Source organism: Penaeus vannamei, chromosome 43, assembly GCF_042767895.1.
Source record: "Penaeus vannamei isolate JL-2024 chromosome 43, ASM4276789v1, whole genome shotgun sequence".
Taxonomy (NCBI): Eukaryota; Metazoa; Arthropoda; class Malacostraca; order Decapoda; family Penaeidae; genus Penaeus; species Penaeus vannamei.
This window is the reverse complement of record NC_091591.1, coordinates 6696369-6713868: the sequence shown is the minus strand read 5'-3', so window position 1 is coordinate 6713868 and position 17500 is coordinate 6696369. Positions and strand designations below refer to the sequence as shown.

Here is a 17500-nt window from a genome sequence, read left to right as displayed (position 1 = left end):
TCCCTCTCGCTCCCTCCCTCCCCCTTCTCTATCCCTCTCGCTCCCTCCCTCCCCCTTCTCTATCCCTCTCGCTCCCTCCCTCCCCCTTCTCTATCCCTCTCGCTCCCTCCCTCCCCCTTCTCTATCCCTCTCGCTCCCTCCCTCCCCCTTCTCTATCCCTCTCGCTCCCTCCCTCCCCCTTCTCTATCCCTCTCGCTCCCTCCCTCCCCCTTCTCTATCCCTCTCGCTCCCTCCCTCCCCCTTCTCTATCCCTCTCGCTCCCTCTCCCTCCCCCTTGTCTATCCCTCTCGCTCCCTCTCCCTCCCCCTTGTCTATCCCTCTCGCTCCCTCTCCCTCCCCCTTCTCTATCCCTCTCGCTCCCTCCCTCCCTCCCTCCCCCCTTCTCTATCCCGCTCCCTCCCTCCCTCCCTCCCTCCCCCCTTCTCTATCCCGCTCCCTCCCTCCCTCCCTCCCTCCCCCCTTCTCGCTCCCTCCCTCCCTCCCTCCCCCCTTCTCTATCCCTCTCGCTCCCTCCCTCCCCCCTTCTCTATCCCTCTCGCTCCCTCCCTCTCCCTTCATGCACAACAAATAATCATAGAAATGACTAATGCATTTCCATTTGACTTTCTTCCTATGCTCTCTTTTTTCATTTTTTTCAGGGTTCTCTTCCACTGGTTCTTATGTTTGATCTAATGCCAGATCACTTTGTGGACTCGAGTGAAGTCGCACAAATTATGCAGACACTTGATGTTCATATTATCATCAAGAACAAGAGATCAGATGGTAGACGCCCTGTTATTATCAAGGGAGCAGAGAAGAATGCAGGTAAAGAACTTAACTGAAGATTAGTTTATACTTCCTGCGTAAACACACCGTATACAGACTCTGTCTCAGAAGCACATATACACCATTATTCATGCACTCCATCCCACTTTCACATAGTTCCCTTCTTGTCTTGCAATATTTTGGATAAGAGTTAATTGTAAGAGTCGAACAAATTATCAAGTGGAATGATGAACTTTATTTTCTTGGAAGTATAGAATCAGGTGTTGAGTTTGTTAGTTTACATTTATGTTAAGGTAAAGGTATTTTCATACAGGTTGAAAGAAAGTGAAAGATCAATGTCATATTAATGTTATGATTGCATTTCTTCATGACCATTTTCAGTTCTCATGAACCCCAAAGGAATGGTCAATTTCAAGATGGCAGATTTTTTGTTCTTCTCCCTTTGGTACTTGCTGTGGCTTAAAGCATTTAAATTTTGATATTTCCAAATTGGTCATCTTTACTCTTTAGAAGGGACAATTTTTGCTTTGTCCAACATGCACACCTACCTGAGAATAGTAGTTACCCCTTTTTTCCTTTAGAGGTTTTACAAAATGATTTGTCAAGACTTCACTAAACCTTTTGTATGTAGGTATAGGTACTGGCCTCTGTTGTGTATTATAACACTGATATCAGTAAGATATTTTTTAATTTATCTGAAAGTTGGGGAAAAGGGTATAGAGTTGAGATAGTTAGGACTGGCAATTTACTCCTTGTTGACTTTGATACTTGTGAAGCTATATATATGTATAAACACAATCCATAACTAAAGTAGACATGGCACACATGTCATGCCATCCCAGCACAAAGGCATGTATCAAAATTAGAACAATACGAAAGAGGGTATTTTCTTTTTTTTCCATTTGATATGATATTTGACATGGTAAGTTCAAGTCAATTTTTGACATTTCAGGTAACATATATGAAGCATGGCGTTTGTTGTCGCAGTTGGAAAAGGCACCACCAAAAGCAAGAATACCTCCAAATTACCATATATCGGAAGCAGCACCACTGTATGGGCTTAGCAGTAAGTCTTCAATGAATTAACCCTTAAGAGTGCAGATGCTATAGTATTCTTCCCGAAGAGTGTTAGAATGATACCTCTCTGAATTTTTCCTAAATTTGCAATATTTCTGCTACCTAGAATTTTTTATTCATACAATTTGTAGGATCATAAACAAGTAAATGAAATGTAAATTATGCATTTTCAAAACCAGAGCTACCCTTTTTTCTGAAAGTCAAGTGAATGTTCCGAAATCCAAAAATCATTCTCAACGAAAGTAGACAGTTTCGTAAGGGATGAAAGATAACTGGCAGTCTATTATAGCTTTTTAAGGAACTGAAGTATTTTGATTGATATGATTGCATCTGATTCTGTAATATAACCTGTTCTCATCTGTACTTTGTACCAGAAATGTAATTGACACCAATTTTCTTTTTCCTTTGCACTTTCAGTATTTGTATATTTGTATATTAATCTTGTAAATAAATGTATGTATGTATATACAGTGTTTATTAATGTCTTTGTATATTCATATATATGTATGTATATAGTTATGTCTATATGCATTATAAATGTTTGTCTATAGGCATTCAGATGCACTCCCACTTCCACACTATATAATGTATTTGTGTAACTTGAGACCCTTTTTTGAAATGATGGAGCACATGATACCCCTTCAGCAGATCTGAACCTGAGCTGCTGGCTGGGTGGCGGCAGTGGAGGGTCATCCCCCCTGCCCTCCCCAACTGCCACGCCTGGCCCCCAGGGACTACCCAACCCTATCTGGAATCAGGCCCCAGCCACCAACAGCACTTTGCCTGCGCACTTGGCTAGATCTCAGTACAATACATTCATGTTTGATCCAAGTAAGTATAGAATGGAAAATGTGATGATAGTTTTGCATATGTGTATAATCATGTATTTCTTAAACACTTTTCCATCTGAGTCTCCCACATTCTTATTCTTTTACTCTCATTTATGCTCATGAAAACATGCACATCAAATACACAAAATTAACTGAGTCATACATTTGCTTAGTCCTCAGATCAGGCTACCATTTTTTTTTCTTCTGAAATTTGCAAACCATATATATTTATCAAATTCCAACAGGTAATTATTATGCTGCCAACTTGCTGCTTCGCACTGGTGGAATTAATGGATGTAACAACAACTGTATCTTGCCAAACTCTTCACAAGGTGTTGGTACCAAAACTGGATTGAATATCAATGCAGTTAGCAATGGAATCAGTGGGTTAAAAATAGCTTGCAATGGTAAGGATTTTGTATCAGTATGTAGTGGTATGTAGGTACACATTGAACCTACCTACAGTCCTTTTTGTGGACTCAATCTAAAAGAGAGGAAGGAATAATTAGAGCAATTATTCTTAAAAAGATTGGATTAGATTCATGTGTTATCAAGGAATATATATGATTAAATTTGAATGGGATTCAATTTGTCTAGTGCAGAGTTTTTCAATACGTTTTAGTCCTTGCAAGACAAATTGTGCCAGAGTCCATAGAATAGACCATGGTATTCACTGCTCTGCTAGCTTGGTGGTTTGGGACAGCAGTATCATTCTTTGGTCATTGGTTTGTACAGGGTAACACCTGCACAGGCTTGTGTAATACAGCTTACTAGAAATGGTTGATTTTTATGTTATATTACTGATATTTTACCGCAAGATAAACCAGAAACCCTAGCGAGAACTGCAAGTGCTATTAACTTTAGACATAGCTCTTGGGTTTTTGTCCCTTTTGCTCTTCATTAGTTCATTATTTACGTATCAGGCATATTGATGTGAACATATAATTTTGTATGTGTATACATACACACACACACACACACATTAACCCAATGCTGCCGGGTAAAAAAATTTGGCAAGTGGACATAACAGGATTGTTGGTGTGCATCGGCAGTTGCCCATTTGCGCCCAGCTCATCAGTAGTTTGTGAGCGACATTTGGCACATAAAAGCTTTTATTTTGCTATAATTTATAAAAATATTATAAATTTGAAGGTTTACCTTCATTATAGGTGCTATTGCCTAAAATCTTTACCATATAAATGAAGCCGCTACTATTGGAGAAAAACAAACTATGTCCAATGAGCCAATTGTGCAGGAATGGTCATCATGCCATGCCATTGTTTTTCGGTCCACAACAGCCATGGCGTGTAAGTAATGCCACGCGGCAGCTAGGGGTTAATGTATATATAAACATATGAATTTGATAGAACATTAATATGCATATGAAATTATGACTGAAAATTCATGGCACAATTATGCAGAGACCCGCTAAAAGGTATTCCCTCCCCCCTCCCCTTTTATCTGAGATTAGGGGACCCAGTAAATCAATTGGTAAAAAAAAATTCAAGATGTGTTTGAGGGATATAGAAGGTGGCTCCGTCTGAGGGTGGAAAGCCCACAAAGTTATAATCTGGCTCTGTTTATAACTGAAGGAAATGTATTAAAAAATGGTTGGTATAGACCTTAATCACATCTTTATTGTATACTATTGACTTTTGTATTTAAAAAATAAACAAAATAAAGTCAAATAAAAACAGATTAACTCATTGTTTTGCAGATGCTTCATGTGGTACAAGCAGCAACAGTGGGAGTTCATTGTCGTCACCAACTCCTTCTCCACGCAACCCATCACCAGAGCAGATGGTTTCCTGCCACATGGGTACCCCTTCACAGCAAACCAATTGTAATGAAGCAGAGCAACCTTCTTCCAGTGATATAAATGGTAATTTCCTTGAAGTATGAGAGGAAATACAATTGGAGATTTGGCAATTCAAAAAGTATTTCTTGAAAAATAAGTTTAAAGATTTTAGTGTGATTTGCTCTTATTCTAGCTATTTCTGCATTACTGACTGACCTTGATCGCCGTGCTCCAGGATGTGAGAAAAAGCAAATTGAAATGGCAGCACAGAAATTGACCTTGTCAGATTACAGCTCAAAGAAAGTACAGGCTGCTAAAGGTATATTGCTCATGATGAATAATTTCTGTTATTAATTTGATAAATGTAAGGACTGATATCAATGTTTATAAAATTTGTCAGATGATTTTAGAGGTGTGGTATGTCTTGTAACAGTAACTACATCTATAGTGATGACAATTTTATTCAGTAAATTGAAGGACTATGAAAGTACTTTTTTCTTTAGTAACTGTTAAAGTGTGTGATACTTAAGAACATCTCATTCTTACTTTTTCAGCAATGAAGGAACAAGTCAGCTCAAACCCCCGTACTCCAACCTCAAATTGGTCAGGGTATGGCTTTAGTAAGAGTCTCCCAGGCTACATCATACGGCAGAAAATGCAAGAAAGCCGTCAGATGAAAGCAGCACATGTAAGACGATATGCAAGTTGTACTGAATGTAAAGTGTTTTAATATGCCGATGAACGGGACTTTACCTAAACTGCACATCATATAATGAAAGTGGTTTCACGTTTGCATTTTTTAATTTATATTTTGCCTATGTACAGATATTTGTATTGGCATATGTTCATGTATGTAGAGAAATGGGTGAAAGCTATTCTTGAAAGGATTTGAACTCCCAAACGAGGCAAATTTCAGGCCATGTCAGTGTATTTCCAAATCTGAATATAATGATCTCTTGGATTATTATATAGATGTAATGTGATGTATTAAGCCAATGCCAATGGAAGAATGTTACATTCACTTTAGTATTTTTTCTTAAATGTTTCTATGCATAGATAGCTCTGCCAATGCTTAACCACAAAGAAATCAATTAGTAGATCTTGTGACCTCTCCTTTCCTTGAAATAGCGGGAAAATGCTTTTTTTACTAATGATATCACTATCAACACTTACTGTTATGAACTTTATAATTACTATATTATTATTGACATAACTAACAGCAGTATTTAATACTAGAAAATATTATCAAAAGTCAAGAAAAATGTAAACAGGTGAGACAGGTAGTTTTCGTAATTGGCTCTTTGTGGAGCCATCTATATGTAAAAACCTAAATCAAACACACACAGTAGACATGTCATTTACGCACATGCCATCCCTGGCGGCATTTGGTTCATTCATATGGTTTAAATATGGATATAGGTATTTGTAGATCTGTAAATTTCTCCCATCACTATTCAATCTACCAGTAATATCAGCTTTTCTTTTCTTTTCTTTCTCGGCTTTTAGAGCTATCTAAAATGTTTCAAATGAGAGCAACCTCCTTAAAAGGCTTTCTTATTGACAGATGGTATATCACTATTATTAGTAATGAGACACATTTATAATACTCAGAAGGGAACCTCGAATGATGATTGGGAATCTTGGCATCAGCAGCAAGACGTTACGACAACCGAAATGCCACCACCTCAAAATCTTCAAAACATCCAGTATCCAAGTAGAATGCCAAAGGTATGAATTTGAATGTTTTGTCATGGCTGTAAGTAATATCTAAGGCTAAAGAAAAATGCAATTATATGTTTGTGTATATGCATGGTATATAGGATTTGTCATTCTCTAATGAGATGTTTATATGTATATAAAGAACCAAATTCTTTATTATAGAATGCAGTATAATCCAGAACATACTAAACAAAACTTTTTAATATCAATTTTAGGTGGATTTAAGTAGCAGTATTGACCACATATCAGCACACAGATCTCCAGTCACACTCTCTGCTAGTAACTATATGGATTGTGTTCTGCCGAGGCCACGTGAGGCTCGGTCTCCTACAGCTATACAAAATATCACTTCTGTGCTTTGTGATGTCCAGTTGGAGCAGTATATTGGTCAGTTCATGATTTTGAAGCAAGTAATACTCAATATTTTTGCATATACTGTAATTATTTGTGCACTCACATGTATGTAATTGTGTTCAATAACTCTTTTTCCTTCTCAGATGTATTTGCGGCCCAAGATGTTGATCTTCCGATGTTCTTGACTCTTGATGACGCTGACCTCAAGGAGCTAGGAATAAAGATATTTGGACATCGCAAGAAAATTCTTATGGCAATTAAAGGTTTGTGTTCTTTGTTCTTATTGCCTTGGGACCCATCTAGCAGACACTCTCATATGGAAATGGTTCTTCTCAATTTCTCCAACTTATTCTTTAGAGATGCCCACTTGTTGGTCTGTCATGTAAAGCATTTTGTCGATCTCCCATGATGATACCAATTAAGGTTTTTTAATGGTTTCCTGAGTGAGAACCAAAAGGCCTTCCTTTACATAGGTCCTCTCACATTGTTCCTGAGTGTGGTTGCTATATCTTCATGCATTTTCTTGAAAGGTAAACCTTTGAAGAGGTAGCAAATAGCAGCACAATGGTTGGGATTGTCCATTTTCTTCAAAACTTTTTGCCCACTTCTGTTTAATGTACCTGGAATAGAAGAATAATTAGATACTAAATTTGCGTACAAGGTATTTAAAGAAATGGTGCATTAATCTCGAACTCTCCTTTCACCCTCGAGCCACAAGATTTTCAGTTTGTACTTGCATAACCATACCTAGACCTATATACATGATATACTAGACATTTATCTGAATATCCCAAAGGAAATTAGGGAATACCTTAACTGTAGATGTCCAAGATTTTAAAATGGTTTTGCATTTTTCAGATTTATCTTCAAGAAAGCCCTTTTCTCATGGAAACATAAGAACTGGAATTGACTGTAGTTCTAGGAGGGACAACGTGACTACAACCTGGGAATAAAGATTTTCTAAGTTAGGGAACGAAAAGAAAAGGTAACGGAAGGATTGACACATGGAAAGAGAGATTTTGCATTGCATTTTCTGAGAGATTTATTATGAGTATTTAAATTTGTTTACTTAGACATACATTTATATACATACATACAAATATTTATATACTTTCATACATACATACATACATTTATACACATACACAGACACACAGATTATTATCCACATATTCTGATAAATTTTCCTTCAACGTAAAATAATAATTAAAAAATTATGTTAAATCTTTTATAAATTTTATGAAATTGTTTTACATTCAATTTTCCGAGTATTTTTGGCAGCCAGACTTTAAATTGGAGATTTTAGATTTTTTTTTTTTTTTTTATGATAATTGGTCGTCGGTTGGTAAAAAGTTAGGGATCACAGTAGCCATTATGGTTGAAGGTTTGCAACAGCATTCATTACTTTGTTACATATTTAGTTCTATATTCAGGGTTTATATCACTTCAGGAATATTTTTCTTTATTACCTTTTTTTGTGTACTGTAGCAATTATAATCCTTTTAAAATGCTTTTGATAAGAAGTTTCCAAAGTACTGAACGGAGTAGTAATTATATACGTTTTCTTTTCATACATTTTGTTAAGATTACCTTCTCTTAATTGAAAAGCCATTGGATAAAATATAGACAAAGGGATACACTGGTTTTGTATCCAGTAAACTACAGAAGACATGACGTATTTTTTTATGAATCGTGTGGCCCCATGATCTTTATTTTGGCTTTTATTTTTTTTAGTATTGATCCCCCTAACGTTCTTGGAGTGCATTATCCTAGTGTTCATATGAAATGTAATGGAATGTATTGTGATATTAACTATAGATATTTTATATTATAGGGTGTTTGTTGCCCATTACTTCCAGTTAATGTTTTATATCATCCTGTCTATACGATAATGTAACCCTTTATATATTCGGATTTTACTAATATTGGAAGTTCGTTTTTCTTTTCTTTTTTTTCACTTAAAAACTGAGAAAACTAGCCATTCCATTTTCATTGGTTTTAGAATTTTATATAACTTTTAAGAAAAATATACTTTTAGTTTTGCCTTCAGAGTTCTGCTGGAATGACCAATTTTCTCACGAGGAAACCCCCATGTTCTAAAAGGAAGTTAATGTGTGCGTGTGCAGTTATTTTATGAAAGAATGAGAAACCGCATGTTTCTGGTGAATTTATTTATATTCAATTGGTCGATTTTGTTTGGTTTACAATAAAAAGATTATCCAGAAATGGCTTGCATCTTTCACCTTTCAATAGAAGCAAATGAAAGTCCTTGAATGTACAAATGAGGACCATTGGTGGATTCAAGGAGAGCCCCCCTCATTGTAGTTAATTGTATCCTAACTGAGTATTACACATTGCATAAATATTACCCCAATCCCTTGCCTATTGTTGTCATGGGGATGGAGACCGAAGTCCAATGTAGGGGATCACCCATTCCTTGGACCAAGGTCCTTGCCTCAACTAATTTTGAATGGTCTTTTCTCCCCATTCATCATTCCCTTCTGTCCACTTCCTTAGATGTGAGAACCGTACTTAACAGGTGAATGGCCATAGGCAAGGTACACTTGGTTAATCGCCTAGCCCTTACCCCTTTCGGGAATCTAGAGAGGTAGACCACTTCTCTGAGGCTCACCATGGCCAATAATGAAGACTTTGTACCCTAAATACCAACATTATGGCTTACCCCTTCATCAGCTCCCCGACCCCTTCACCCAATCCCTTGCCTGTTGTCGTGGGGAGGGGGGGTCTTAGGAGACGAAAGACGGCCCAATGCTGGGGATCTCCCCTATCTTGAGCCTCACCCCATGACTCGGCTAAGTTTGCATGGTCTTTTTCCCCTGCTGGTTTTTTGTTTACGTTCCATCTCCAAGCCCTACTACTATCCACTTCCCATGGTGTGAGAGCCGTGCTTAATTTAAAGGATGAAAGACTGGCTCTGTGCCAGTCCTGAACGGCCTTAGGGAGTCATGGGCACGGTATTCCCGATTTAGTTGTCTAGCCCTTACCCCTCAAGGGGACCCTGAGGGGTGGACTGTTTCTTTCCCCAACATTGTCTAGGCTTACCATGGCCAATAATGAAGATGTTATACTCTTGTTAGGGGCAATGAGGCTTGCCCCTTCATTAAATAGCCCCACGAATTCAAACTCTCCCGGTTCCGAGACCCTGGGCTCAACTTTGACCACGGCTCTGAACACTACAACTACTACCCACTCCTCAATTCCTACTAATACATTATATTTCAAGACAACTCAATCTCCAGGAGATATTCCTACTCTCCCAACTCCAACTTCATCTCTACCCCCACAACCTTCTTCATCAGTCATCCCATCCTTCCTTATTAGTACTTTAGAGCCTTATTCTCCACTTCCGTAATAGTACCTCCCTCAACACTCCTCCCTTTCTACACGTCCCCGTCCCACTACTCCCCACCACATCTCTACAAATATCTAAAATACTCTATTTAGCCCAGCCAAATGGGACCGATTTTTCGTCGCCAAAAACGGTTACTACAGAAACCCAAGCTATAGCATTATTAACTCTTACCTGATCTCTCTGGCAACTCCATTCCTGCCTTGCCTGCCTCACGGACTATGATGTAATATCAGTACAGCGCTACTCCATTCCTGCTAGAGGCCATCGTAAGAACCCCACAAACATTGACAAAATTACTTTCCGTAGACATGACCTCTTTAATGTCTACATTGGTGGAGAATCCCTCCCTGTCCAACCATATCAACCTCCTCCCCGTCAATGTCAAAACTGCTGGCGTTTAGGACATCCTGCCAAACACTGCCGTTCCATAGACCAACGCCCAATCTGGTCATAACCGATCAAATTGCTCTGCACATTCACGCGCATGTGCTAACTGCGGCGGCCCCCATAATGTATTTTATAGGGGACGCCCCACCTACAAGTTTGAGTCTGAGGTAGCAGCTCTCAGATACAAAAATGGAAGCCATACAGGAAGCACGTCAACGAGGTTTCATACTCACTACTCCAGTAATGTCGATCGCTCTACCCTTCCCCCTTCCTCCCAAGATGTTCCTACACCCTCCCCTGTACCTATCCCTCCAACATCTTACTTCCCCACTTCTTCCTCCAACCATCCCCAGTCAAATTCTGCCACTCTAAATCCACGCTCTAATCTCCACTGCAGCCCCAACATCTTCCCCTCTCCCACCCCGCACTACCCGCAGCAGATAAACTAAACGTTCCACCCCTTCTACCACACATCCGCCTCCACTTACCTTTGCCTCTACTCCTCAGACTCCAGTCTCCCCCCCCCCCCCCCCGCTGCATAACAAAATCTTTGTCTCACGAAACTTCTCAACCAACTCCATTACACGAACTCTTGAAGATATTCAAAACTATCTGCTCGAGTTCCAAAAACCCTCATCCACCCTCAAATTCCACAACTCCCGCTCCCTCCACACTCAAAGTGATTGTCGATACCCATCCTCCTCCTCCTCATATTCCCCCTACACACCCTCCTCCTACTCATATTCCCCCTACACATCCTCCTACTCCTTCCCAACACAGCCCATCCCACTCAGCTCCAACTACACCTACATCAACCCTTCCTCCATACCCTCAATCCCTTCCACTCCCTCTTGGATGCAATGTGAATCTCTTAAGTCACAACTATGCCCTTCCCCAGATCCCCCACATCCTGATACTACACCCCCCTCTAATTCCTTATCTCACCCTCTAGCTCCCCCTTCAAATTCTCCAAAACGCACCGTAACCGTTATCACTTGTAGATCAAACAAGTTTTAGATCTGCATTCGAATAATCGCAGTTTCCGTTCTCACAGACCAGACCTTCGTCATATCATTTCTTCTTATAACCCATCCAATATCTGCCTCCAAGAGACTTTAATATTTATTTCTCATCCTCCTATACCAATTTCTAACTACCATTTTGTCTCTTTTCACTCCCTTTGTCTCGTCTATACATATTCTTAAGAAAACACCTGATGTTATACCTCCCTTTCAAACCATAGTCACGTACACAATTATTCGCATCTTTCTTCGCCGTTGGTTCATAGTTATTTGTCTACTTATCTCCTTCCCACCCTATTGACTTTGTTGCCTTTGAAACTCTTAATTTCCCAACTCCAGCTATCTTTCCTTGTAGTTAGTGATTTTAACTGCCGTCACACTATCACCACCTCCCTTGGCCAATCCCTAGAACGCTTCCTCTCCGCAAATGACCTTATTATTATTGATTCAGATTGCCCCACACACTTTGACATACGCACGCAATTTTTTTTTTCATGCATTTGACCTCTATGCTCCCCTTTTTTCATTTAGATTTCCATTGGTCAGTGCTAGACCACTTTCCCTATAGTGACCATTCTCCAGTACTCCTTTCTCTTATCTTATATGTACCACTTCCTAATCCCCCACGCTGGTGCTCCGATAGAGCGGACTGGCGTACGTTCACTTCACTCTACTGTTCCTACCCCTCCATCCCCCTTCTCGTCCATTTCAGATATGATAGTGTTTCACAACTACAGTCCTAAGAGCTGCCTATACAGCCATTCCTCGAACCTCAATACCTTATACCTCTAAATGTGTTCCATGGTGGAATTCTGATCGCACCAAAGCGCTTCCCTTAAAACGTGCTGCCTGGAACAGTTATCGCTACAAACGAGGCACCCCTGAAAAGAGCATCCGCCTATCTTTGTCGTACAATTCAGAACAGTAAAACAAATAGCTGGCGAAATTGCGTTTCTTCAATTACATCGTCTACATCTGTTTCAACTGTTTGGCGTCGCATCCATAAGCTAGCAGGCAACCCCCCCCCATCTAGCCCCCGTCCTCCATATTCGAGATATTCTCATCTTTGATCTTATCCAAGTCGCTATTTCAGCCAGGTCAGTAGTGGATCTCACCTTTCCCCACACTTCTCTTCCATTTAAACCATCAGGGAACACGCCCCAATCATCTTCACCCTATCCTCTGATGAGTCCTATAATGCTCCATTTTCTTCCTCTGAAATCAGTGCTGCCTTACAGTCGCGCCTCAACACTCGTGAAGGCCCTGACGGTATTCACTATCGTATGCTCCGACACCTCCCATCTTCTTCTCTGTCTTCCTTATTAACTTTTTCAACATATGGACGTTAGGAAATTTTCCTTCTCATTGGCGAGCTCTTATCATCCCCTTCTTGAAACCCAAGAAATCGGGTACCTTCCCTCAAGATTACCGCCCCATTGCTCTAACAAGTTGCTTATGCAACTGCTAGATGGAATGGTTAACTTCCGCTTAATGCGGGATCTTGAATCTCACAATCTTCTCATATTTTGATGCATAAATTACATCTACATTTGCACGCCATGAATCCGTATTAGCCATATTCCTTGACCTAGAAAAAACATATGATGCCACATGGCGGTACTATATTCTCCAACAATTGTCCTCCCTAGGCATACGCGGAAACATTGTTGTCCTCATAAAATTTTTCCTCTCCAAACGTACTTTCTGCATCAAAATTGTCTCTTCCACGTCATCATCCTTTCTTCAGTTCGAAGGCGTCCCACAACGAGGTGTGCTCAGCACCACTTTACTCCTTCTTGCTGTTAATGACATTGTCTCATTTCTATCACCAGGAGCCCGGGCATCACTATATGTTGATGATTTAACCATCAACGCCTCCGGCACATCCATACCAAATCTCCGCCAATTCCTTCAGTCTGCAATGTCATCAGTATCTTCCTGGCTTTCCATGACTTTCATTTCACTACCTCCAAATCTTTCTCCATCCTTTTCTCTCGCATACATGTAGGTCCCCAAATTCCACTCTTCTTATATGGCGCTCCACTCCAATATCGTTTCTCTGGCAAATTCCTTGGCGTTATTTTTAATTCCAAATTGTCCTGGCAAGACCATACCTTTTACGCCTCCGAATCTTACAAACTCTTTCCCACATATCCTGGGGCTCATATCACAAAACTCTCCTCCATCTTCATGTTACCCTGATCCTCTCCAGTCTAGATTATGGATGTCATATCTACTCCTCTGCCTCAACCTCCCTTCTTGCTCACCTTGATACATCCACCACTGGTCTTCGCTTAGCCCTAGGCGCCTTCTGCTCCTCTCCAGTTGAGAGCCTGTACACTGAGTGAGGCCTACCATCTCTTTCCGATGCTTGTTCGATTCCACCAACTTTCCCTCACCAAACTAACTATCCCACGATCCCTGCTTCTTATCTTTGCTTCTCCACATTCACCTACTCCATTCTCCATATGCATGGATACCCTCTTCTCCCATTCCCCCTTTCTCCATCTCTGACCTCTCCATTTTCTATCCATTCCGTTCCTCCATGGCATATATCTTACCCCCGTATTTGCTCCTCTGTTTACCCTGACCCACCAAAATCAGATATCCCCCCCCCCCTCTGGCATTCTCACCCATTTCCTTGACCATGTCTCCATTCATTCCTCCAGTATTCATGTTTACACTGATGGCTCCAAATCCACTTCCGGAGCTGGCTTCGCAGTAACCTTCCCAACTCGCACTTTCAAATACACCCTCCCTCTTGAATCTAGTGTCCCTACTACAGAACTGTAGGCACTCCTTTTTGCCTTAAAACACATATACTCACTCCCTTCTTCCTCTTTCACTATTTTACTGACTCCTGTAATTCATTAACTCTCATGAAGTTTATGCACTCGACCAATCCCCTTGTCTGTAAGATTCAGAACTAGTTGTCTTACCTGTCCACATGCCATAAATCTATCAGAATTTGCTGGGTGCCCAGCCATGTAGGAATCCCTGGCAATGAACAGGCTGATACTCTAGCTCGCTTCCCTGCTATGTCCACATCACACTTCCCCACTTCTTCCTCCAACCTTCCCCAGTCAAATTCTGCCACTCTAAATCCACACTCTAATCTCCACTGCAGCCCCAACATCTTCCCCTCTCCCAACCCCCGCACTAACCGCGGCAGATGGACACGGATTATTATCCCCACTTTAAGACCCTCCTGTATACTCGATGGTAATATTTCTGGTCGAGTCTCCGCACTAATAAATTACATACTGTAAAACTATCAATTTCCTCTTGGTTAGCTCCATTTCACTGAAACTGACGCACGCTCCGTATTCGCCGCACTCGTTCAACACATTCTTATCTGATGTCACGTTCTGATCCGCCCCTATGTTCCCTATGTAATGTCCCTCTTTCAGTTCTACACATTCTGTTGTCCTGTCCACGCTTTGCTACAGGCCCGCATCTCTGTTTTCACCCACCTATTCTCCCTTCACCGACCAACCAACATATCAGACATCCTTACAGAATCCCACTTTCTTCCTTGACAACCGGTTCACCTTCCTCAGATGCATACATATCCTTGACTTGATCTAATCTCCTGACCTAACCCCACCGTAACCCATTCACTCACCAACTCCTTTACCCATCTTTAAACTTTTCAATATTACTCTAGATAGATGACGCATAACAACTAACCACTAACTCATCCACCCTTCAATACCCTTTACTGTACTTTCCTATAGTGCTACATGATCTTAGATGTCTAGCACATTGATTTTGCTTATAACGATTAACCAATAACCATCATCAGCTAGCTTATCTAGATTTAATTTAACTGACCCCCGGCTCTCGCCACTGATACTAATACCCCCTCCTCTATGTTAGCTGTCCATTCTCTCCATTCCGAACTATTCACTCCGGTCATTACTCAACCTTCAGAATGCACCCCTTCCTCTCTTCCAACATTCTCCACTCTATCTTCTACTGCAGTCTTCTTCATTTGTACCTCCTTCTCCCTTATTACTACTTTTCATTCAGTGCTCCCTCACTCGACGCCACCCTCTTCCTCTCGCCCTTGTCATTCTACTGTTTCCACCTCTGCGAACCTTTTGAGTACTCTTTTTAGCCCAGTCAAGTGGGATTCTTTGTGATTTTCCCCTATAGACCGATTCGCTAACGCATAGCAACCGCCCCTAGCAACGAGCACTTGGTGAAAACAAACCCTCGTTCGTTCGTAAAATCAATGGGCTTTGCTTACAAAGTCGCTGAATTTTTTCTGAGAATTTCGTTTCTTTGTGTGAAAATGCCTAGGAACTGTGTTGTCGTTGGATGCTCGGACCATAACATGATGCGAAAGAAAGGTTTAACCTTTCATATATTCCCAGATCGCGAAAAGAAACCTGAATAATGGAAGCGATGGGTAGGCCTACAGCCCATGTAACATATAAACACTGATGGGAGTGCTTGGGCGCCTGGTGGAAAATATTTATTGATCTACATATTAATATATTACACCTTTTCAAATTCCAGAGACAGATCATCACTTGTCTATCAACTCTTGTCTATCTACACTACCTATCAAGGCCAAACAAGATCAATATTGCAGTAGTCATATATTCTAAAAAGCACAAGAGCAATTCTATTATTTTCATTTTATTCCTTTTTTGTAATAAATTGATTTATCACAATTTATATTTACAGGCAAACCATCCCCGGATCCACTTCACCCAGACTTTATCCTAAGTGCCTTCAAGCACTGTCCATTAAATGAAAACAAAGCAGGTATAACAACTGAAGAGGGCCTATCTCTTGAGGTCAAGTCATTGAGCAGAGAGAAAAATGCGTTGTGCGCTTTTAGGCCTATATGTGACTTCATTGTCTCCTTTGTATAACACCTAGTAAATGGGAAGAAAAGTGATGTTAGGAAATGGCACTGATTTCACAGAAAAATACCTTATATAGCTAAACGTCATACATTACTGTAGCAAATTATGTTATTATATAATTATTATTATCTGCTTTATTGATAGAATAGTCGTAGATGTCAGAATATTCAATTTTAGGTCATTTCGAAGGATCGTCGATCCAGATTTCGGTATGAGTACTCTTTTAGCTACACAACTAGTTTTGCTTCATATCACCTTTTTGCTTCGGTTTTTGAAGAATCAAAGAATTCATACGCCTTTTTCCTTCACGTTGATAGCGAGGTATTTGCGAGCGACAGGTTTGTTTTCACCAGGTGGACAAAGACTGGTCAGACTGTGAGAACAACTTGTTTGCCAGCCTTTTTTAATATGATGCAGTGGCAGTACAGGGTTATACTACTCGCCTAGAGACCGGCATAGTCCTACATCAATATTGCCAAGATAAGCTTCTGTAGATTTGGCCTCCCCATGAAGTTTTTCCATATTGACTCCCTCCCCATCAATGTCAGAAATGTTGATGCTATGGTCACCCAGCCCAAATGTCACTCCACAGCCCGCTACCCCCAATGTGCCCAATCTAATTATGACCGTTCAAATTACCCTGATCGTCACTCACGTATGCCAATTGTCTTAGCTCCCCATATACTTTACAGGAGCTACCCTGCTTACACGCTCGAATCTGAGGTAGCAAATCTCCGATTCAAACTAGCCCTCACTCTGTGTAAGGTCAAACACGAAGCATGCCGAGGAGTTTTCTCTCTAGTTTCTTCTCGCTGAGCCGAGGACATCAGTGAGCTCCTCAACCGCATGAACCCCCACTGACTCCTGAGTAGCTAAATGCGTCCCCTTACTTCCTTCAACGAGGTGAACGTCTTCCCAGTCTTTTCTAAGGTTCAGAGTGCTTTAAAGGGACTAAAGAACAACAAGGCGGCAGGAACTGTTGGTATTCTAGGGGACATATCCAAATATGGCATGCAACTACTTCTCCAGTGTCTCTATATCTTCATTTGTAATATCTTGGAAACCGGGTCTCCCCCAGCAATGGAAGGATGTCAACGTTATCATTGTGTGCAGGTGAAAAGGTGACAAGTCTATGTGCGTCACCTTCTCAGAGATTTATCGCTTTTGTCTATTGCTGGGTAGATTTTTGCACAGGTCATGCTTGTCATCTCTAACATGGACGTAAGCACTACAGACTTCGTGGCCTGAGTTTTGAAGAAAAAGTACTGGGAACAAAACAGACCTTTATGCTGCTT

General features: G+C 40.7%; 1 protein-coding gene and 1 long non-coding RNA gene across 3 annotated transcripts in view; one reads left to right on the top strand and one right to left on the bottom strand.

Moving 5' to 3' along the window:
* BicC (protein bicaudal C) overlaps positions 1 to 8769 on the top strand; it is a gene marked incomplete in the record, with an annotated part of 47633 nt that extends 38864 nt beyond the window's left edge. The window contains 11 exon segments of one of the 2 annotated variants that reach the window (XM_070119244.1): positions 639 to 804; positions 1718 to 1831; positions 2491 to 2673; positions 2918 to 3079; positions 4390 to 4554; positions 4664 to 4789; positions 5025 to 5158; positions 6082 to 6198; positions 6405 to 6576; positions 6687 to 6806; positions 7402 to 8769. In XM_070119244.1, the coding sequence (XP_069975345.1) occupies positions 639 to 804; positions 1718 to 1831; positions 2491 to 2673; positions 2918 to 3079; positions 4390 to 4554; positions 4664 to 4789; positions 5025 to 5158; positions 6082 to 6198; positions 6405 to 6576; positions 6687 to 6806; positions 7402 to 7496 (1554 nt within the window). 2 annotated transcript variants of the gene reach the window in all.
* LOC138860844 (uncharacterized) lies at positions 4472 to 7481 on the bottom strand. The gene is made up of 2 exons (XR_011398401.1): positions 7355 to 7481; positions 4472 to 7163 (listed from the first exon to the last, which is right to left on the bottom strand). It is a non-coding gene; the product is annotated as an uncharacterized lncRNA (long non-coding RNA).
* Positions 8770 to 17500: the final 8731 nt, after the last annotated feature.